The 22,903-nt window shown below is 41.1% G+C and overlaps 2 protein-coding genes across 5 annotated transcripts in view; both read left to right on the top strand.

The window, feature by feature from the left end:
- The window catches only part of mast3a (microtubule associated serine/threonine kinase 3a), a 29,281-nt gene extending 8,237 nt beyond the window's left edge, over positions 1-21,044 (top strand). For 2 of the 4 annotated variants that reach the window (XM_071492059.1, XM_071492058.1), the window contains 24 exons: positions 1,448-1,468; positions 1,649-1,727; positions 5,132-5,289; positions 7,931-8,006; positions 8,285-8,494; positions 9,716-9,817; positions 10,482-10,614; positions 11,064-11,149; positions 11,475-11,560; positions 11,915-12,123; positions 12,319-12,457; positions 12,735-12,867; positions 12,963-13,128; positions 13,290-13,391; positions 13,897-14,019; positions 14,224-14,336; positions 14,533-14,714; positions 15,003-15,124; positions 15,222-15,410; positions 15,841-16,064; positions 16,421-16,543; positions 16,787-16,923; positions 17,286-17,470; positions 17,581-21,044. In XM_071492059.1, coding sequence (XP_071348160.1) covers positions 1,448-1,468; positions 1,649-1,727; positions 5,132-5,289; positions 7,931-8,006; positions 8,285-8,494; positions 9,716-9,817; positions 10,482-10,614; positions 11,064-11,149; positions 11,475-11,560; positions 11,915-12,123; positions 12,319-12,457; positions 12,735-12,867; positions 12,963-13,128; positions 13,290-13,391; positions 13,897-14,019; positions 14,224-14,336; positions 14,533-14,714; positions 15,003-15,124; positions 15,222-15,410; positions 15,841-16,064; positions 16,421-16,543; positions 16,787-16,923; positions 17,286-17,470; positions 17,581-18,449 — 3,967 coding nt within the window. In that variant the 3' untranslated portion in view covers positions 18,450-21,044. The remainder of the gene's footprint in view (positions 1-1,447; positions 1,469-1,648; positions 1,728-5,131; positions 5,290-7,930; positions 8,007-8,284; positions 8,495-9,715; positions 9,818-10,481; positions 10,615-11,063; positions 11,150-11,474; positions 11,561-11,914; positions 12,124-12,318; positions 12,458-12,734; positions 12,868-12,962; positions 13,129-13,289; positions 13,392-13,896; positions 14,020-14,223; positions 14,337-14,532; positions 14,715-15,002; positions 15,125-15,221; positions 15,411-15,840; positions 16,065-16,420; positions 16,544-16,786; positions 16,924-17,285; positions 17,471-17,580) is intronic. The other 2 variants (XM_071492061.1, XM_071492060.1) reach the window with 1 other exon arrangement.
- A 289-nt stretch (positions 21,045-21,333) lies between these two features.
- Positions 21,334-22,903, top strand: part of pik3r2 (phosphoinositide-3-kinase, regulatory subunit 2 (beta)) — a 36,869-nt gene continuing 35,299 nt past the window's right edge. The window contains exon 1 of the mRNA XM_071492075.1: positions 21,334-21,927. The gene's annotated coding sequence lies outside the window, so the exon portion shown is untranslated. The remainder of the gene's footprint in view (positions 21,928-22,903) is intronic.

Genomic DNA, 22,903 nt, shown 5'->3' on the forward strand with positions numbered 1-22,903 from the left:
ATTGGGATTTAGAGGAACAGTCGATACCACTGGCATCCTTGGTCCAGTAGCAGAAAATAGTGTGTTATTGACTTGCTAGCAAGGAGATTACGGGATAAAAACAGCAACGTGTTGGCTCATTCTAAAGGAGATATTTACAAGTATACATACATAGAAGCTGTAAGAACATGCTGCTTCCGTCTCACTGAATGTACTTTAAATGTATATGCTGCTTATCTGAAGTGTCATGTGTTATGAATGATCATTTAATGTTGCAGTGCAGTATAGCATATTGCACCATAAGCTCAAGGATGGAGAGGGGACGTCTCCTGATAGAATTGCCTTGCGAGAGCCTGCATGACTCATCTGAATTTATTGAGACTTTTTAAGCTGCCAGTGTGTAGACAGATGCTGTGACTGCACTTTTGAGAACTCCACAGGGTTTATTTGTTATTCACACAAGCTGTATAGCCCTGCTGTTTGTGCAATTATTTTTTCATGTAAACATGGAATAGCCAGGCATGCAATATCTGGCACCCATGCAAAGAATTTTTAAAAAGTATTTTAATGTAAATGAAGGAAAAACGTGGTCAGGAACTATCCCATGGGTGAGGTATATTCATTTAGTTGCAGTTCCCTCTTCACCATTTAAGATGCTTTTTTTAACCTTGGGGTATGAGGATTGCCAACACTTTGGCCCACAATAGTTTATTTCCCTTTATACCCCAGGCATTGGTTCTAACAGTGATTTAAAACCTTGTTTTTATTCTTAACTTCTATCCCCTTGAGCCTTAAAGGACCTTAATACAACAAGCTAGTATCAGTAGTAAAGGTTTTAATAAAACATAATGGATGGCATAAATATCGGATATGGACCAGATGAGAAAACGCACGTCTGATACACCTCACTAATAATCAGATCTCAAAGCAGAACCATTCAATTTCATCGTGTCACCTCTGACTTCGCTACATGTCCCCAAGAGCTGGTTTTTGTGAGAAAACATTTCACCATCCTTGTCATCACAGATTGAATCAGTGAAAGAAACTGGGCCACATCCCCAGAGTGCCATATTGGATGGAAAAGTCAGGGGACAGTGGTGATAGAGGCACTGTTACAAGTGGAAATTTCACATATAAAGCTTGAGGTTTTCTATGTGTTGTGGCGGTCTGGGTGGGTGTTTCATGGTGTATATGTCTGCATTCTTTGGGGGTGTATTCTGTTTGTGTGTGTATGTATAATGAGTCACAAACTAAGTGTCTGTTGGTTTCAGTGCTGCAGTATGATAGCAGCAGACCGCCAGTTGCTGAGAGCTGTGACAGACATGAACGTGACTGACAGCCAGGCTTATTCTGTCACTATCATTAAACACTTTGTTTTCTTTCTCACTTTATGTCTCACCCTGCCCCTCTTCTTCTGTCTATCTCTCTCCTTCCCCATTTGTGTCTTACTCTTTTTACATATGTATAGCCAACTGGCCCGCACTGAAAGGTAAGAAAATGACAAACTATTAGTCTTCAAACTTGCATGAGAAGATTTTCCTTTATTAAAATGAGATTTGCAGGTATAAAAAGGTGAAACTGAAAATTCGAGTGAGTCATCAGGACATGTAGGTTTTATGTACAATAACAAGCAACCACTGAGCAGCGTGCTACTGTTTTGTCTCTGCAGAGCGGATGGACGAAGGTGGTCTGTGGCATCAGTTCCCTCGTCTGGATACTGCACCAATGCACCCAGTTCATCAGTATCTGTAAGCTGAGTCTACTTCTGTGTCTCAGTGTCTTCCTCTTCTCTTGTCTTCCTGTAATCACCATTCTCTGTAAGGCCTGTCTCTCTTTCCTTTGTCAGATATTCAGCATCTCTCCAGATCGCTGCCATGGGAGCATTTAGCTTCCTGTGTTACTTACTCACTGTATCAATCAGTTTACACTGCCGTGGTGTCTTATAAACTTATGGCACTGACTGACTGAACTGTAAATCCCATCACATTAGTGTAGGTGTTACAGGGAAATAAATCCGCCTATAAACGGTTGTTGATTTATAATACACCCCTGCAGAGGGAATTCTTTTATAAAAGTGCTGTGCACCTGGACCATATTTTAGTATTTTACTATACAACTCAAGGTGAAAGACAGGAACCACATTTATTATCTTGAGCAAAGTCTTTCAGATTGTTTTATAGTAGTTTAAGTGATGCTTCATTCAAAATCCCTCACCCCCTGTAGAATTAAAATGTGCTGTAAGAGGTTTGTAAGGACATTTAAACATATGCAAACCAATGCACAAACACACCTAGGCCCTGTTCCTCAGATTTGACTTGAGTAATTCAGGCTAAATTGAGGCTTGATATGTTAATCCTGGAAAAGGTTATATTGGGTGATCTTTTGAAATTAAGCCAAAATGAGTAGATGGTTGAAACCATGATTAGCTGAGTGTTAATTATGTTACACAAGGCAGCTGTGTTGCATTGGGGCATTAGATAAATAGACATAAGTCTCATTTTATGTATGTTCCTACATTGTTACCTGTGTTTGTGCTCCACAATGTTTCCACTATTTCCACACTTTACTATTAAGCAATTGGATATTACCCTTGAATGTGTTAGCAGTGATGTTGGCTGAATGATCAGTGTGGTTTTCCCTGCTATGGAAATAAAACCTTACTAAATCTCAAAAAGCATTTATTTGCATGTGCAAGTTTCAGAAATTTGACCTCTGCAGTTAAAGCTACAACATGCAAGTTGTGGAAATCAAGCTAACACTAGCACGAGACTCCAAAGCAAACTAATCAGCTCCTCCCACCCCTCCCTCCCTCTGGTCTTTTATGCTCCACCCAGCCCTTCACCTGCATCTTTGTCATATTTGCTGTCTCAGCTAATGCAGCATCTCATTAGCCTGTCAGGCATAAATGTCTTCCAGCAGCTAAGACCAGCTTGAAGCCTTGGTGCAAGAGGAGGAGTAGATCAAAAGTGTCTTCATGTATTGATCAGCAGCTGTGAGGCCCCACTCCCGTCTTTCGCCTTCTCTGATTGGTTAGAAGGGCGACGGTTGCTCAAAAACTTCAGAGGGAATATCTCTGCACAACCTCGCCATGGTCATCTGTGATGTGATGACTGAGACAGAAGCAGAGTACAGAGCTGTATTTTGCGCAAAAAGTACAAGTGCTTCAAAATTATTGATGATCCAGTAGATGACAGAGAAGTGGATTATGCTGCAAGAGTGATTTGAAAAATTGTTCTTTGGAGGTTTTCATACTTTTTTTATGCTTTGAAAACTAGTCTCTGTCGGAATCACTCATGAATCTCTGCTGACCGCAGCCTCCGTTCTTGGTGAAGAAACAAACTCAAATTTTTACAACCACTTTTCAAGTCTAAAGGTGGCGACAGTTTTATTTTCAAAAGATTTTCAATGGAGTATTACTTAACATGAAGCTCGTGGCAACTGTAGAGCATTTAAATTTAACACGTAATTTGAATAACTGACACGTTTATATAAAGACACTGTGAGTACATTCTCAGTGGAGGGTAGAAAACACCATTACACGACTGTCTGATTGACCATACTCTCAGCGGCAGTTGATTTACACAAAACAGCTGACTGGAACTGGATGTTGTATCCTTTAATGACTCAGCCATAACAGGATACATCCAATGATGATGCATCCCTCCATCATTGGCCTTTTATCACACTTTCCACTGCAGAGAGGAAACAGGAATGAATCCTCAGATGCCTTTCCCAGAATTTTCTCGGAATGATTTACACAGTAATGGCTATGATTAATGAATACACTACATTTTTCTCAATATGGTGCATTATTTTTTTTGGCTAAGTTCAACAACAAATTTGTGGTGGCGCTAAAGAGAGATTAAAAAAATTCTCAGTGTGGAAAGGCATACAGTATGGTTAATGTTTTACCATGTGACCATCCGTATTAAATAAATGACTTCATACCAAAATGATTTGAGCAGTACTCTGTGTAGCCCCTTTAGACTGAGGGAAAGTACAGGAATAATAAATCTAATCACTAAAATAACAGGTCTTGTTGAAACGCATGGTTTCTTTTCCCTGTGTGACATCACAAATGAGAAGGGACTGTAGACCTTTTCACTTGGCTTTCTCTTTTTGGAAAAGTCAAATGAAGGCAGTGCGTTGAGTTGCCCAGCTACACCCATCAGTTATTTGTTGAGGGTTTCTATGGTGATTATCTTGCGATTTTGACTTCAGACTCATTACTGAAGCTGCAGTTGGTTGTAGAAAAACAATACCCAGCTCCTCTGTCACGACTGTAATTTTGTATGGTTGACCACATGGCTTGGAGACGGTGAGGTCAGCCTTCCTCACACAATGCCCCTTTCAGGCTCGCTGTCAGTGAGGTCTTTATACTGCTCTTGCTCAGTCCTGACATGTCTCTAGTTTCCTCCTCAGGGTATCTTGCCCACCCCCTTTTTATTACTTATTTTCATCCTTACTCTTTAATGCTTCTTTCTGTTTCTTTTTCTCACTGTTGTCCTTTCACTTTTTCTTTCTGTTAAGCTTTTCCCCTTTGCTCATTCTCCATTGAAACACAAGATCCCAGCCAGATGGGAGTTCTCATAAATTCCAGGCTGCATGTTACACATTTTGGCGTGGAAAGAGAAATCGAATGCATGCATGGCCAACACAACAGCTGTTGCTGCCTTCTGCAGGGCATGCTGCAGCAGGAAAGACAAAATCCTGCTTCAGGGCTGCAGAACACTAAATCTCACTGAGTCCCTTTTTTAAAAGTAAAACGAGATTTATGATGTTTTACTTTACCGCAGCCTTTCTCAGCATGACCCTGTTGAGTGTTACATCTAATGGAGATCTTTCCTGGAACATGAAAGCCTTTAAGACTCTGAGTATTAACAGGGTAATGAATGATTCTGAGAGAACAGTGATGTGACTCCCTTATCAGAGGAAGCCTTTCAACACAGGATGTCATATCATCAAAGCTACAGAAGCAAAACCTGACATAGATACAAACGTGCAAATAAAAGTAGACAAAAGTAGGAAATAAGTGGTGTTTGACCATTCACTAGTTGAGTGTGTTTATCACATATTTAAAATTAATTCTACTTCCTTCCCACTTTTCTGTTACCCAATTTCTCTCTCTCCCCTGTTTGCTTCTCCCTGGCAGTCCTCCTCTTCCCAGGAGTTATTGCACCAGTTGCCCTTCCAGCCCACACAAGATGATCTCCACTTCCTGTTCAAACATTTCCGGAGTACGGAGAGCGTGGCGGATGAAGAAGGAGCACACCCCTCACCCCCTATCAGGCTCCGCTCACGTAGTCTCAGGTAGCTTGGAATCATACAATACCTATACCATCCAGATGAGTGTTTGCTTTTGTTACACAAACATTTCAATAACACTGTTCTGCACAGGAAGAAGAGATAATAAAACAGATTAGATTGATTTCAGTGGGTGGAAGCAAAGAGCTGCAGCTCTCCTGCCTAAGATTTTAGTTTAGGTTCATGTTAAAATGAAAAGGTCCCAGTTTCCATTACTAATGTTTATTAAAATGTTTTTTTTCATAAATTACAATGTTCAGCATTTTCATATATATGTAACGTTGGTTGATTACACTGCAAAACGCTGTCTTGCTTTTAGCATGGTCTTTATGGACACTGTGCACACAGTGCAGCACGCAACAGAGGTGCAGGAGCTGCTCACAACTAAAACCTCAAACCTCACACATGTGCTACTGTGGCTAAAATACAGTCAAATGCTATTGTGTTAGCTGGGTTGGTTAGCTAGTTATCAAACCTTTCAAGTTTAATCAACTCATTTACACTTGTAGGTCAGACGGTAAAACATTAATACCACAAGTGTGAAAAATACAATGATAATAAAAGGTTGGAAAAAAGTAATAACTGCCATTTGTATTTTTCATTGTTGAATGGAAGTTTTTTTCCCTGTCAGTAGAATTTTCCTTTTAGCAAACATTTACTTGTCATTTCTTTGGCCCAGCTCGGGTGTAAGTCTAACTATAACTGCAGCGTGACCCCGCACTACTGTTGCTCCACTTTGCTTGGAAAATGCTGCCGCACTAATTGAAGATGCTAGCTGTGCAGCTCATATAATGCCTACCACCTCCAGAAGCTTAAAGCATATAATCACCCAACGTTGTGTAAATTTCCCTCTATTACACAGCTGCTTACCAAAAGATGGATTTAAAATAATTTTATGAGAGACAAAATTAACAGTTAGCCGTACTGTGGCAACTAAAAAGCCTGCAGTGAGCGTCAGTGTGCTACTTATTACCAGAGTTGTAAACAGAAACATAAATAAGTAATGTCACATTTTGTAAGATTGTTGTTCAGCCTTTAAATGACAAAAGTAGGCCTAATGTACCTTGGCATCTTTCATGTATGATTATAAATATTGAAATAGTAGCTCGGAGGATTTGAATATGGTGGAATAATTATTTTATGTGGTTGTGGAAAAAGCCTCTGTGCTGGTTACTGGTGATCCCCTGGATTAGAATGTTGTATTTCCTCATCAAACAAACCCTAAATAGCTCTGGTGGTGGAGAGTTGTGAGGTTGCTGGAGACTTTTATGATAGGTTGTGGAGGGGGTTGGTGCCCATCTTGATGTGGTTGTTTTTTCAGTGACATGTTCCTGCCTGTTTCACATACTCACACATGCTGTACACGCAAATAAAACACACACACACACACACACACATATAGATACATCATATACAGAGACATCCTGTGGTTGGCAGAGAAGGTTCTAGATACTCTAGATATGTCTACTGTTCTAGGTATGTAGAAGTGGTTGTTTTCTAATGAAATGGAACAGCTTATAGTTGAGACTTGTATACAAGAAGGTCTTTATCATTATTATTGAATAAACATCTCCTCATACAGATTTCTACCTTAAAGTAGATTTTAAAAGGGTAGTATATAGTTGAGTCAAAATTTTAAAACGATGTAGGCTTGTTAACTTTTTAGTTTGATTATAAAGTTAATGCACAACAAAAATATTTCAGCAAAGAAGCATTTTTATTTTCTGGTGGTTTGTTAATGTGCCCCCTGGCTCATCAGTTGTTAACAGATGAAACATTCACAAAGTGAGTGAAAGAGTCCACAAACTGTGAATGCAACTAAACTGTTGAACTGCGTAGTTTATTCATGTAATTGACTTGACTGTTATGCTATTAAAGCACATACAAATCACTGCACGTATTGACTATGGAAATAGATGACTGACAAGAGTCCATGTTGCTCCAAAATAGCTCCAGAGGGTGTGTAAAGCATTTCTTATTGCCCTCAAATAGTTCTCAAGGGGTTAACGGTTGCTAATGCCCTTAAATAAAACCACACTGCATGTGCAACTGTTGTGGTTGCCCAGAAATAGTCAAGCGCTTGTCACATGTTGATATTGTTATTTGTAGTATGTGATGTATGGGGGCACCCAGGGTTGCTATTTTTAACATTTGTGATGACAGTTCATTGATTTGTAATGTGTATGGACAGTTTAAAAGGTGACCTCTCGAAACTGAAGCCCTGTGCACACAACAGATGTGGTCATGGATACTGCAGATGACAACCTGATCTGAATCAATCAGTGTCATTTTCAAACGTGCTGTGTTTATGACTTAGGGTGGCAGTAAACACTTTGAGTTGTAATTTACACCTAAGAAAGTCATAGATGTTGTGTAGCTTTAATAACATTTTTTAGGTTGACATTATTTCACAGCCTCAGTGTATCATTATTGATTTTAAAAGGCCAATTACTTAACTTTAAACATGCTTTTGTAGTATGAGGCCCTTCCTTCTATGACAGCTCCATCCCTTATCAGTTTGAAAATCAGTTCGGTTTTTATGTGATTCATATTAGGCATCCATAAATTATTAGCTTATCTGTGCAAAAATTGTGTGTGGTGTCTGATATATTTTTCTTTTTTTCTCTTTTATCTGGTTCTCATCCAGTCCTGGACGGACCTGTGGAACATTTGACAATGAGATTGTCATGATGAATCATGTCTACAAAGAACGCTTTCCTAAGGTATAGTCAATGCTTTTTTGGGCTTTTTTCCTGCCCTATCTCTTTCTGATCTGTATTTACTAAACACCTTCACTGTTGCTAATGTATATGCATGCAAAAGGACAATCTGCAAAAGGGTGCAAGAGTTTTTTTTACACATGGAAACCAGGACAGGAGATTTTAATGCTCCTGGCAGAGTCAAAATCTTGAGCCATTCGCCGATGGGATTTAAAGAAATTGTTAATACAATACCGCTGTCAACTTTTTAAATGAAGTCTTCCGTCTTGGTTGTTTCCCAGGCGACAGCCCAGATGGAGGGTCAGCTGCTTGACATCATTGCAGAGTGTTCCCCAGGCACTGCTCTGCCCCTGGCTGATGGTGTACTGGGATTCATTCAGCACCAGCTGGTGGAGCTTGCCAGAGACTGTCTGGACAAGTCCCAGAAAGGCCTGGTAACCTCCAGGTACTTTGTGGAACTGCAGGAGAAGCTGGAGAAGTTGCTGCATGAGGTGGGTGTTTTTTATTTTTATCCACAATAAATTTTTTTCCATCTGACTTTAAGAAACATACCCATAATTTTGTTAACTTTCTTTTTATTATTCAGCCATTCAGCCATGTTTGTTCCTTCTAATTTAGTGCGAGTGGATTTCTGATTGTTGAGCTCAGACTGCCTTCTGGGACATTACGTGCTCAATTGTAGCTGCACTGGGAACATTGAATTGAAATAGCCTGTTTGACTGGTTCTCATTGGATTCAGTCCAGTTCATTGGCAAGTAATGGTGTCGTCATTTTGTATTATTACATAGATCTGTGCAGTGGTAAAGTTTTTGATTATGTAATGATTTATTATGTAACATTTCCACCAACAATTTTACTGCATCAAACGCGGTGTCCTGCAAAACAGATTACTGCTTCTGCTGCAGACTCAGACTGGGAATGACTTTCTCTTTTTACTAAGAGAGTTGGATTATTTAACATTGAGTTCATTTATAATAGTGCCACAGTTAACACAGTCAATCCAGTGTTTTTTTTGTGTTTATCCAATATCCTAGTAGCTTTGTTTCCACACTGATCCTACAGGGATAGCTATTTTTCTGTCTATAATTTCCACTAAACCACACTTCTGTAATTATGTTTTCATCTTGGCCCAGAAAATAATTTCCTATCTTAGAAAAAGATTATTTTAAGCAAATAGTCCCTTATGGTCACATGTTAAAATGATTTAGTTGTCCCTGTGCTTACTAGTTTTTCTGTGGAATTAGAGTTGCTGTTTCATAATGGAACCAACAAATCTTGTAGCAGGTTTGACAGGTAAGACATGGAGTGGGTTACAAATTATCAGCTGACTAACCTGAACTCTGACTGTCACTCTTTCACCAACTCTGCAGCTCACATTCTGAACCTGCTGTTTGACCAAGGCAAGGCAATGTTAGACTGAGATATGGAGACAATGAGAGTTAATAACAGTATGTTCGCAAGTGTTGTCTATTATTTATTAATCTGGCAAGGCAGCAAGCAGAAACGAGCATTGATGCAATAAGTCTAAATACCAGCCACAGTCCCTTGAATCGACAGCAGATAATGGAAGAAGATGAAATGCATGCTAAAAATAATGTGAGCCAGAGCAAAGTGCAGACAGCCTCCGTGGGTGAGCTGTGCTGCCTCATGGTTTGTACCAATTGGATTAAGTTACAGTAATAATCCATCATCCTTTGTCCTTTCTTTATCAGGCGTATGAGCGTTCAGAGAGCGAGGAGGTGACCATCATCACCAAACTGGTCAAGAAGATTCTCATCATCATTTCCAGGCCTGCCAGGCTCTTGGAATGTCTGGTAAGAATCATTTGCAGACAAAGTAGTCGTTACATGTAACAGAGTAATATCAACATTGTGTTCATCAGTTTAGAGCCTTGAACACACACGGCGTCACCGGTGACTCACGTACATTGATGATATGCTGTAGTAATGATTATGGTTTTTGCAGTAATAATAACACAGTTGTTGTTGGAATAAGGCAACAGCAAGTTTGACTTACTTGACAGGGGGGTTGTTTTGAGTTGTAGTTCTTCATGAGTACTTTAATATGGGTGGTAGGTGTGCAGCTGATGATTAAAATTCGCTACTTTGAAATTAGCCTGGTTATTTGTCCCAGTAGTCCAACAGTGACACACAGAGTGGGTTTTGGTCTTCGGCCTTACCATGTCTATCATGAGGACTGAATGTTTGTTGCAATAACATTCATTTTGCATGGTACATATTATCTCGTTTACTTTATTGGGTCATAATAGAAAAATGCTGTTCCAGATGCTGCAGCATGTGGTTCCTGTTTTATGTTTTCCTGGTGCATAGTTTGCAGCGTTCCTATTAAATTATTTCCTGGTTAACACTTTTCTGTACTCTCTTAGAAATCGTTTTGTTTTGCAAAGGCCAAAGCAATACATATAATATGTAGAAAGGCAACAAAATCACAGCACATCTTTTGTTTCTTTTTCTCTAGGAGTTTGATCCAGAGGAGTTTTACCAACGTTTGGAAGCTGCAGAGGGTCAAGCCAAAGTGGGCCAGGGCATTAAGACTGATATTCCAAGATACATCATCAGCCAGCTCGGCCTCACCAGGGATCCCCTGGAAGGTGCTGTGCTGACTTGTTACATTGATTTTATTATTTTGTCTACTTAATCTGTTTAGGCATCTTTAAATATTTTCTCTCAGTTAAATTACACTGTATAATTTCGCTGGATGAGTGTGATATTATTGTTGCCATGATTATTTGAGCATTATCTTATTATGTTACAGTATTTACTTACCTCAAGTTTTACCTGAAAATTACCTTCAATTTTGCATTCTATTCATTGCAGTCAGTTTTCACCATTTGATACCATAAATCGTTAAGTTGAGCTGGCACACTATAAACAAATCACATGAAAAAATCTGCTATGAATACAATGACAGGTGTCTGATTTTGTTTTATGAAGCATCATTAGTGACTTAGTATTCTTGCAGACAGTTGAATATGCATTCATTGTCCTCACTGAAGCTTATTGAAGATGAGTTTGATCTGTGTGTCCGATGCTGTTACAGACATGGTCCATCTGGAGCAGACAAGCCCAAGTCACAGGTCAGCCAGCAGAGAGTCTGATGACACTGGAGAGACCACACCTACACAGGTAGAAGCTTACACTGAACAGTCAAGATGTAGTTAAATGACTTTGGGTTTGACAGGAAAAGCAGTGGTTGGTGAAGGAATCTTGAAGTCAGTGGAAGTTGTACTGAAGGAATATAAAAGGTTATGAGGTGGAGCGAAACAACACTGAAGGAGGTTGCTTGGATAGATACAGTTCTAAGTGATGAATGCAGCTCTTGTTTCTACAGAAATCCTTCACATTATCACAATGAAGTCATGAAGTGCATGGAGTCATGCTTTTCAGCAGCAATGCAGCAGCTAAGTTCCTGTTATTTTCCATCTCTTTTTTTGGGTCGTGTGTGATTCAGAGCCGAGCAGCCTGCACCCCTCCTCGTAGGAAACCACTGGAGAGTGACTTTGAGACGATCAAGCTCATTAGCAATGGCGCCTATGGGTGAGTAAGGCAGACTTTTTTGTTTGCATTCGACTGACTCAGTCTCTTTGTGGACACCACAGAGTGCCCAATAAAAGCAGAAAAGAAACTAAATTGAGGATGTGTTTTTGTAGTGTTTTTGTGTTTACACTGAGAATTTATATGGGCAAATTCTTTTTTGAAGTCGGAACTTATGTGCAGCAATATGTGATGCGGATGTTTCCTCATCTTTTTTCTCGCCTCCTTTTCCCAATGAAATATCCCAATGTATCTCCTCTCCACACCTGTCATTTCCTTACTTTCTCTGTCTGTTTTGAAATAATCCTTATTTCCTCTTCACTCCCTACCACACCCCTCCACCGTCCCTTCACGCAGAGCTGTATTTCTTGTACGCCACAAGGAAACCCGGCAACGTTTTGCCATGAAGAAGATCAACCGGCAAAACCTGATTCTTAGGAACCAAATCCAGCAGGTGTTTGTGGAGAGAGACATCCTAACCTTTGCTGAAAACCCATTTGTGGTTTCTATGTTCTGTTCATTTGAGACACGGAGGCACCTCTGCATGGTCATGGAGTATGTGGAAGGTAGGATTGGTTTGGATATTAGATGAATACTCATTAAGATGTTATGTTTTCCGATAAATGATTATTTACCAGGCTCTCTAAAACTCTATGAAAAAAATATTTAATCTAGTTTTCCATGTTTTTCACACTCATAAACACAACACAAATTATCTGTTCTGAAAGTGTTCATCACATTGGCCTCCTTTGTACTTTAAGGTGGGGATTGTGCAAACTTATTGAAGAACATTGGTCCTCTGCCTGTGGACATGGCGCGGATGTATTTCGCAGAGACTGTCTTGGCATTGGAATACCTTCACAACTATGGCATCGTACACAGAGACCTCAAACCTGACAAGTGAGTCTCCAGCCAGTCACAAAAGATAACAATTCTTCACATTTCACATTTTTCATTCCTTCTATCTTTGCTTTTGGGCAGCGCCTAGTTTCTTTAAAGCTTTCATCATTTTTAGACCTTCCATCATAAAAAAAAAAAAACTGGTAATCCCTCTGAAGTTGGGCAGAATTTTCTGAAACATTCAGCCTTTGATGTTTTTTTACTGCATCTGAGATTTATGATTTGGAGTTAGCAATTGATGTAACATTAAACATCTTTGCATTTCCTTCCTTTGTAGTTTGTTAATCACTTCCTTCGGACACATTAAGCTGACAGACTTTGGACTGTCAAAGATTGGTCTTATGAACATGACCACCAACTTATATGAGGGACACATTGAGAAAGACACCAGAGAGTTCATTGACAAACAGGTTTGTCTCTTCTCATCTCATCTTCTCTTCTGTTGTGTTTATGACTGGCACTAACATCAATTTCCCCTCTCTTCTTCTGTTTTTCCACTCTACAGGTGTGTGGGACTCCAGAGTACATTGCTCCAGAGGTAATCCTGAGGCAAGGCTATGGGAAGCCTGTGGACTGGTGGGCCATGGGCATTATCCTTTATGAGTTCCTAGTGGGCTGTGTGCCTTTCTTTGGAGACACACCAGAACAGCTTTTTGGTCAGGTGGTGAATGGTAAGAGATTCCTGTATTTATTGTTGCATTGTTATTCAACAATTTCATAGTTTAATTCTTTTTTATTGATTTTTGTCTTCAGAAATGAAGTCATCACCTTCAGGTTATGAATGGATAAATTTAAATCCTGTCATTGGATTGGTATGTGCTTCTTTGTCCAGATGAGATCATCTGGCCAGACGGGGAGGACGCTCTGCCAGCTGATGCCCAGGACCTTATCACCAGACTGCTGAGACAGAGTCCTCTGGAGCGGCTGGGAACAGGTTGGTGGCAGCGTGACTGATGGTGGGTGGGTGGACAAGGCTGTCTGAAGTACAGCCTGCTGTGTCTCCGTTTGCACAACACTGTGACCATCTGCTGGTCAAGAAGAGACACAGGCAGATTTTCTTGTCACTGTTACCTGTTCATTTTTGGGGGCAGCAATGACATGAGGCATCTCACTGGAAGGGGATAGTCAGTACAAGTGGGATGTGGAGGAATATATAAAAGTTTTGAAAACACGTAAAGTGGCACGTTCACTTACATTATAAAGTAGGCAGTTCCCAGCATTTTTGCCCAACCCATGCACAGTTAATAATGCAATCATGACAATATTAATAAGGCAACATCTTGAGTGAGCAACTATTTTGTTAATCAGTTTATGGCTTCAGTAATTTTTGAAGCAGAAACTTTGAACATGGGTATCAAGGGTGCCACTCCTCACATTTTGGCTGAGGAGAAACTGTAAACCAGACTTGATATCAATTCCTTGTCTTATTTCTTCTACAGGTGGAACCACTGAAGTGAAGATGCATCTGTTCTTCCTGGGTCTGGACTGGAACGGGCTTTTGAGGCAGAAAGCTGAATTCATACCTCAACTAGAGACTGAAGAGGACACCAGTTACTTTGACAGTATGTGGATTTACTCACAAATACACACACACAGGGCACACAGACAAAGATAGACATGCCTCGGAAAAGGCTGTCCGAATTTTTATTTTTGGGGGTGGGCAGAGACCTAATTTCACAGTAATGCCTGTCGGTGATTTCATTTAGGATAAAATCAGTGTCACCAGTTTTTAATTTTTTAATGCACTGTTACTGTGATTGCTGCAGCCCGATCAGAGCGCTACTGTCACCTGGGCTCAGATGAAGATGACGAAACCAATGATGATGAATCATCTCTGGAGCTGCGACAGTTCTCCTCTGTGGCCCACCGCTTCAGCAAGGTATTTCTATTGGCTATTCTTGCCGGTCCTCACACAACCTCCATTGTTGTATACTATTAAAAGAAATACTGTATCTAAAGTAAATAACATAAATGCCTTGATAAAATATAATATTGGGATGAATGCTGAGTAAAAACACTTCAATACATGAGAAAAGGAGAGCAAAGATTCACCACACTCCCTGCTTAAACTCTAGGTGTACAGCAGCACAGAGCACCTGTCCACCTCCACACCGTCCAATCAGAGCCTGTCATCATCAGAGCGAAGCCACAGTGAGGAGAAGGAGGAGCGGTGGGAGGGCAGGGGAGTCCTTTCCCCTGGTGACGGGCACAAACACTTGGCTAGTGGAGACAGGAGGGCAGATGGGCACAGGGGGAGGTGAGAGCATGACACACCAGAGAGAGTGATGTCCTTATTATGAGAGGGGGAAAATACAGTCCTACTCCTTGCCTTGGTAGATGGAAATATAATATTCCCTCTGTTTCTATGAGACACTGATGAAATCTTGGGTGGAAAATGACTCAAATAATGCTCAGTGGTTAACAGTGTCACCCAGGTCTGATTCTTTTGGTATGGAGTTTTTATGTGTGCTTATATGCGTGTCCTCAGTATGCACTGACTTTCTGACTATGTGTTAAAAGTGTGATCTTGTGTTTCCATTTGCAGTCTGCGTCCTCGTGCTTCATCCAGTTCCTCCCAGTCAGAGCGTAGTGCCAGCCCGCTGGTTATGAACAGCACCCAGAGCCTTGACATCATGCCTCGCTTCTCCATCTCTGCAGAAGAGGAGGGTGAGACTGACAAAAACAGATCTCTATGTAATGTCACCTCCTGTTACTTTGCAATTGTTAAACACCAGTGCTGACACTCTTTGCTTCATGATCGTAGACGGGATGGTTTCCAACCTGCGTCGCATTCGTCTCCGGAGCAACAGTACAGGCACCAGGCCGTCGTTCAGGAGAGGTGCGTCCCGACGGATTGCCCACCAGCTGGAGACCCCAGAGAAACCCAGATCCCCAGCTGGCAAAGTCCCAAAGTCTGCTTCTGTCTCTGGCCTCTCTCTCATCATCACCCCAGGTAAACAGGATGATAATAATCTGTACATGCAAACAAAACATACTATCTTTGTCCCTTACTGTAGTTCCCACTATAGCTTGTATAGATTCAAATTCCCAGCCATAATCATTTTTGATTAAGTCTTGTAAAGGAACAACAGCACTCTGACTATATTTGCTAAAACTATTCATTTGTTTACAGTGCCCCCTACAGCCTGATTAGCAATAGAAACACACAAACTATAAATACAGTTACTGTGCCCAAGATAACTTTAACTAATCATATATATTAGAATAACCTCAGTTTATAGAGCTATTATTATGGAAGTTTGGTAGAAGTAGTTTTACTGAATATACTACAGCATGTTGCGAAATTTGCAAAAATAGAATTACGTACTACCCATAAACACTCAACTGATGACCTTTTTCATCATCTTCCTTTCCTGATCCAGACGACTCTGCGGGTCCTCCCACGAGCCCCAAATCTTCCTTATCCCTGTCGTCCAACCCCTCGTCCAGAGACTCGTCCCCCAGCCGGGACCTGTGTGTCAACATCAGCTGCCTCAGGCCTCCTGTGGTCATCCACAGCTCTGGGAAGAGGTTTGGCTTTGCTCTGCGAGCTATCAGAGTCTACATGGGAGACAGTGATGTCTACACTGTCCACCACATGGTCTGGGTATGTGTCCCTATCTCAAGTGTAGCTGGTGGTGTTAATCATGTATAGAAAATTTTGTATGTTTACAAAATTTAGAGTTTTACTATTACTATGCCGTATACTATACTATATAATACTGTAGAGGTTTTATGATTGTTTAGTGTTTTTATGAATGCATAAATGCATTTATTGTTCACTTATTTAAAGTTGTGCATGAATGTGTTAGAATTTGTATTTGTCCTTTTTTCACCGAGTAAATAAACTGAAAACATTGATTATAATAATTAAGTGAAACATCATCTGTAGTGATAACAGCTGATTAGAGGGTTGCTTGACCAGTAATTTTGATCTGAGGTTTTGTGTGTTTGTGTTCACAGTGTGTTGAGGAGGGCAGTCCAGCACACGAGGCAGGATTGAGGGCTGGTGACCTCATCACTCACGTCAACGGGGAGTCGGTCCAGGGACTTGTCCACACAGAGGTGGTGGAGCTCCTGCTCAAGGCAAGAATGTTATAAAGGCTTGTTAATGAGTATAACTTGAATTAATCATTATTTTTCTGTTCACATATTGTATATTGATAAACACCTGTGCAGATAATATCCACAGTGTCTTTTTTGTGCGTAAAAATTTAAACGTACAGACTTGTTGTTAAGGCATGCTTTCTAAAAGTGATAACATGTCATTTTGTGGCTCTCCCCCTGCCTTGTAGATAAGTGTTAATATTAACAATCTGTTTTAAACAGAGTGGCAACAGGGTGACGTTGCAGACGACTGCACTGGAGAACACTTCCATTAAGGTGGGCCCTGCCAGAAAGGCAAGCTACAAGGCCAAGATGGCCCGGCGCAGCAAGAAGAGCAAGAGGAAGGATGGACAGGAGAGGTACATGATGGGAGAATGAAGTCATTACTGAGCTCCTTTCTGAAGCTTAATATTAGATCAGTACAATCACGCATTTTTATTCTCTGAGCTTCTTCCTCTTTTTTTAGTTATAAGACTTAAATGGTTCATTGCACATTCATGACCTAAAATGAACAATCTAATGAGCAAAATCCCAGTGATATGAAATGTAGTTGAATGGATCTTAGTTCATTGAAGTTGACTTCCTTCAGGATTAGGGTTAGGGTGTTAAATTTTCCCTCAACAGGTTGTGTTTTGTACTTGAGTGAGTATGGAAAAAGTTAAAAGAAAGAACAGTGCTATAAACTAAACACAGATCTGACACCCGTGTTTTCCTTTTGCAGCAGACGAAGAAGCATCTTGAAGAAGCTGTCTAAGCATACACCTCCTCCACCCATGCAGAGCAGTCGTAGCTTCTCTTCAGGGTTCCACCAGTCGTCTAGTGACAGCCTCTCTGGTTCCCCGACACAGAGTCTCTCTCCTGGGCCTTCCACACCCTGTCGCTCCCCTGCTCCTGACCACTCTGGAGGTAAGTGAGGATGCCTTGTATCACTTGCAGAGTGAAGCCAATCTTGTATGGTTTGTGGTTGTCTTTTTCAGAAGGAATAATACTATTTTATCTCTCTCTCCTTGTATCAGATTCGAGTTCCTCTCCTTGCTCCAGCTCCCCTAACTCACCTGTGCCACAGGCCCGTCCCAGTTCCCTACATGTTTTGGGTCGCTACACCAAAGCTGGCCGCTGCAAGTCCACCAGCAGTATTCCTCCTTCACCGCTGGCCTGCATCCCACCTCCTCAGCCTCTCTCTCCCCAGTGCTCTCCGTCCTGCCTCTCCAGTCACCCCAAGTCCCTGCAGGGTTTCCATGGCAAAACACAGTCCCCTCCCACTATTGCCCGTCATTCTGTGCGTCCCCGCAGTGCAGAACCACCACGCTCACCACTCCTCAAGAGGGTCCAATCAGCAGAGAAGCTGACAGGAGACAAGACCACTGGGGGGTACCATGGAGAAAGGAAGGCCTACAGCACCCGGCGCCACACCATGGAGGTACCTCTGTCTGAGGGGGAGGGGCTGGAGGACATGGAGGGGGACACTGCCACAGGGTTCGTGTGTGTCGGTGAGCACGGCCGTCAGGGCTTGTACATCGGAGGGCAGAGAGGCCACCAGGACACAGCCTGCGGAGGCAGCGAGCATCATCGCTCGACTGCCTCACCACAACACCGTGGCGGTAACCACCACTCCAAAGAGGTGGTGGTGATGAGGAAGCTGGCTCTGTCAGAGCGCAGGGACTCCTTCAAGAAACAGGAGGCCGTGCAGGAAGTGTGCTTTGATGACTTGGAGGAGAGAGAGGTTACACCGAGCCCCACGATTCCTGTCATGCAGCCGAAGGCATTCAAGGCGTCCTGGATCAACTCAGTCCAGGCAGAGTCCAGCGTGAAGTTGGAAGGAAGAGGGTCACAGGGTACAACAACACAACAGAAAGCCAAGTCAAAAGACAAAGCAGGGTTTTAGGTTTTCACTTTGCCAGGGATAACAGGTCAACAAAGTGAAGCGAAGTCATTTACCTGCTACTGTACTTACATTTGAAGGCCTTGCATGTGTGTCCAGAAAACTGTGACCAAGTCCCAAAATCATCATAAGCAACTGCTAAAGATTTGGAAGAACAACTTCAGATTGATGTTTCTCAGTAATATATGCATCCTGCAACACTGTTAACACAATAATGACTGCCAAACTGTGTTTACTTCCTAGTTGCTTGTTTTCTCCATAGGTTCTCAAATCACTGTGGCACCAGTAACTGATGTATTTTGTAAATATTTTTTGTTTTAAATGAAGAAACTTATTTATGACTTTTTATGCTCATCTTGTTTTTCAGTTGTTGAAAATGCCTTGGATGCTTCAGCTGTTCTAATATCAGGAATTGCACAAAAGAAAAAGCCACGCAACAACTTCTCAGTGTAGTTTTACAGTAGGTGTAGAAAAGAGGAGGTTACGTCAGTCAATATCGTACCATGTTTCATTTTTATAAACCGCAATGCCTGTCTAGAACTGGGTGTTGTTTTGTGTTCAGATTGAGTCTTTGAAGGAAACCTATAGTGTTTGTCCTGCAACATATAATGTATTGTAGAATTTGAAAAGATATTCTGTGCTGCCTCCCAGAAGAAATGTAACTTACAATTTGTGGAGGTGAATATTTAGACTCATCGATCCTGATCCGGACTTTGTATACATATTTTAAATGACAAAATAACAACAACATAAAATTTGGAAGCTTAGCGCTGGTGCCAAAGCATGGTTTAGCCATAGGAACCATTTAAAAGAGGTACTGTAGTTGTACATAAAAAAGCTTCATGCATGCATGGGCTTTACTTCCACTTGGTGTCTGTTCTGTAAAAAAAAAAAAAAAAAAAAAAAGGCGCAAGTGCTGGCACTCCTCTAGCTGTGGTTTAAACAATAACCTGATCAACATACAGGTGTGCAGATAAAGCTTTGCGACTACCTTTGGAAACCAGGCTGCTGTCTCTGTCTTCTAATACCTTGTTGAATCAAGCCTCCGTCCAGCTCCTTACAAAAGTAGTCTAGCTCCAGTGTTTGCACAAGTCGTTGTAGCCGTAGAACAGTTAGAGCACATTTATTTTCCAGGACGATCTCTTTCTCTGTGGGATTCGAATATTGTACAGTGGATGCAACAAACAAAACTGGCTCCCTTGGCTGTTTTTTTTTTATGTGTATTATGAATGAATGTTTACATTTTAGTGCAAATATGTGTGTGGTCATGGATTTTGTTAAATTATTATGAAAAAAATGAATGACAGGGAATGGCAGAATTCAGGCAGAAGCCCTGAATGAATGAAGGAATGAGTCAAGGTGGTCTCCCTTTGTATATTTTGATATGGAAACAGTCTTGTTGCAGTACTAATAACCTATGCTGTTGTTGTATATTGTATAAATAACGGTGGACCTTATAGCAGCTGTAGGTGGTGTTTTTTGAAAGTGACCTTGTAAGGGTAGATGGACTCAGAAATGATGTGTAATGCCGCTTAAGTGGCATGGTCTTAATCTCCTGTTGTGATCAACCTCAAATTTTTGCGCATAGTACACATCCCTGTACAATATCCCACAGTTTTACAACACATTTTGGGATTTTTTTTAAAGATTGAAGTTATTAATCTCATTGGAGAGGTCTTGAATTCTTGAATTTGAGCCACTAATTTGAGCTTTAAAGTGAGGGAGGAGATATCAACATATAGGAAGCTATGTATTCCTTAATTTGTATATTTGTTCCCATTTTGAAGCTGTTATATTATTGTTTTCATTCAGGAACTGTTTGGATGAATAACCAAAAATACTTCCAGTTCTCAGTTTCATTTCTTACTCAAAAAGTGTGTCTTGTGTTCAGTTTAATGAAGGCACACATATTAGTGTTTTGCCGAATAGAAGGAACTTAAAATGTGGCAATTAATAAGCCTTGAATGATGGTTTTAGATTGTTTGGGTTCAAACTATAAGTTACACATTTATTCATTGTACTTTGGATAGGAAAAACACATGTCTGTGGGATTTATCACTGAATTTCTGATGCAATATATACATCTTGGTATGTTCTTAGGATTTAGTGTTGTTATTTTACATCACCACCAAACCGTCATGGTGACTCTTGACCTTAAGTTGTATCTTCATGTTCAACTTTTTTAAATCAGGAGCTCATTTTGTGGAGATCTCAGCAGCACTCCACACCAGCGGTTTACCACACGTCGAAATGAAGCATCACATGGAACTCCTCATCTTTTTGCCTGTGTGTGTGTGTGTGTGTGAGAGAGTGTGTGTCAGTCAGAGAGAGAGAGAGAGAGAGATAAACTCCATGTCTTCACATGGCTACTCGGCTGTCATTCTACATATTTGCCACACTTGTTTTAGCGTGGTTGTGTGTTAAAAGTTGTTGCTCCCTACTCGACCCCCTTGTCACCGAATGACAAACTGGCCTTTGTGAAATTCTTACCATGTGGGTATCTGATGCAGACTGGTGTGACATTGTCTGTTTTTCTATTGTCTTAACAGTGCTTGAAATAAATGAATTGCAGAGGACTGGAAAGTCCAAGACTACAAAGTGTTTGTACTTGTCATCTGTCCCCCATACAACAATGTTTACGCAATAACTGGAACAATATACAATCATAATCTATGTTCATTGTATTGGTGATTAAGTGTGGCACTCTACACTGATCTACACTAATCAATTCTTTATTACTGACAATCCTCTGTAGTAATAATACACTGGAAAAGCTCAATATTAGACAAAATACACAATTGACATCCAGATTGTTATTGTTCCTCCTTGTTAGAAATAAATCAACCACAAAGCAAGATATGGATATAGACGAATAGTTAAGATGATGAAGGAATTTAAGCTTTGAGAAAAGTGAGATCTGGGTTGTATAAAAAAGGGGCTGTTACTTAGTAGGAGAAGATATCCCTATGTAACCTAACATGGGATTAGACACGGATTTAACATGTGGTTGAGCAATTTTCCTTTTTCATAAGAACTGGACTCTTTGCAGTAAAAGAGAGCTTAAAGTATACGGTTTGGAGGGGTGGGGGGGAAGCAGCCTTACAGCTTAAGATAGTCAGGTTCAAATTTCCATCATGGGCCGAGGCCACTCGGTGACCCCTCACTAATCGTTCGGTTTTTTCCGCTCGGCTTCGTCACTTTCCGCGCTCTTCATATTAGTTCCCACGCACTCTCCTTCCCTGCGCCGTGCTGAGCTGGAAAATGGCTGTGTGAGGGAGCAGGGAGGTGAGGACGGGGAAAGAAAGACAGAGCCAGAGCGAGAAGGCGACGCAAGAAGTGCGCGGAGGGGTTTGCCAGAAGTCCGGCGCACACCGAGGAGGTACCGTCCGCAGACAAGGTGCCGCACGGCCTCTGGTCCTTTACTCTGAAGTGTTTAAACGCCGCAGCGAAAAAAGTGAGAAGAGTCAAGAAATATCCGCGGGTGAGTTTTTCCAAGTTATTGCACATTTCCAGTACAGCAGAGGCAGCAGCCACTGTACTGGAAAATGGTGGAAGCGCTGCAAGTGTGCTCTCCGCACGCAGCCCCGTGCCGCCGGCTTGTACCTCACTCTTAAAGTCCAGACAGAAGATTTCCCCCCGTGTTTGTTTTATTGTGTTTTGCACTAAAGTGTCATTTTTGTGCCTGCAGCATGCTGCTCGGTGCTGGCGCCTGTCCACAGTTGACGTGTATCAAATGTCGAGTCCGTTAAGTTACTGTAACATGAACATTTATTTTCTAAAAGTTGCTTTAGACTTGAGTTAGTTCATTATTTTTTCGAGTTTGAGTTTGTTGTTTATTTTATGATATGAATACGATTTTTAAAAAAAACGACTTTTACAAGCTAGTAGCTGCTGAAGTTGGCAATTAATGCATTTAAACCTCCGATTTTAGAGGTTTTTTTTTTTTTTTTTTCTTTTTTGGCTTCATGCTCAAGTTTAAATGTTTTAGAAGCTGTTGATATTGAAAAAGTTGAAGTGCAAGCAGTACAAGCCAAACTTTTTCTGTGTCCCTGTGTACAACACTGGGAGTATGTGATATACCATAGTGGTGCCTTTACATTGGCTGCAGACTGCAGGCGGCCATACAGTGTGGAGGCCTCACAAAGCTGCAGGCCTGACATGACGTGTGTGTAATGTCCCTAGTTTGAGTATTTACCATGCATCAAGGAGTTAATGGAAATTGTGCCACTTTCATAATAAGACAAGCCAGTGTGGATACCCCCCCCCCCCCACCCTCCACCCCCCTCTCTTGTAATTACTGAATCCAGCATTATGCAACCAAATGTCAATCCTCCATTATGCTGCTTTGTCAGTGTGAAGCATGACTTGTGGCAAAAGCCTTCATTCTTCCTCTAAATGTCTTAAAATGCTCCGAATGACTTGCAGGGCTTGTTGCATTAAAAGCTCCAAAAGAAGTT

The sequence above is a fragment of the Trachinotus anak genome, unplaced genomic scaffold (genome assembly GCF_046630095.1).
Source record: "Trachinotus anak isolate AG129_WGS33_773 ecotype Australia unplaced genomic scaffold, CSIRO_AGI_Tana_v1 ptg000012l, whole genome shotgun sequence".
Taxonomy (NCBI): Eukaryota; Metazoa; Chordata; class Actinopteri; order Carangiformes; family Carangidae; genus Trachinotus; species Trachinotus anak.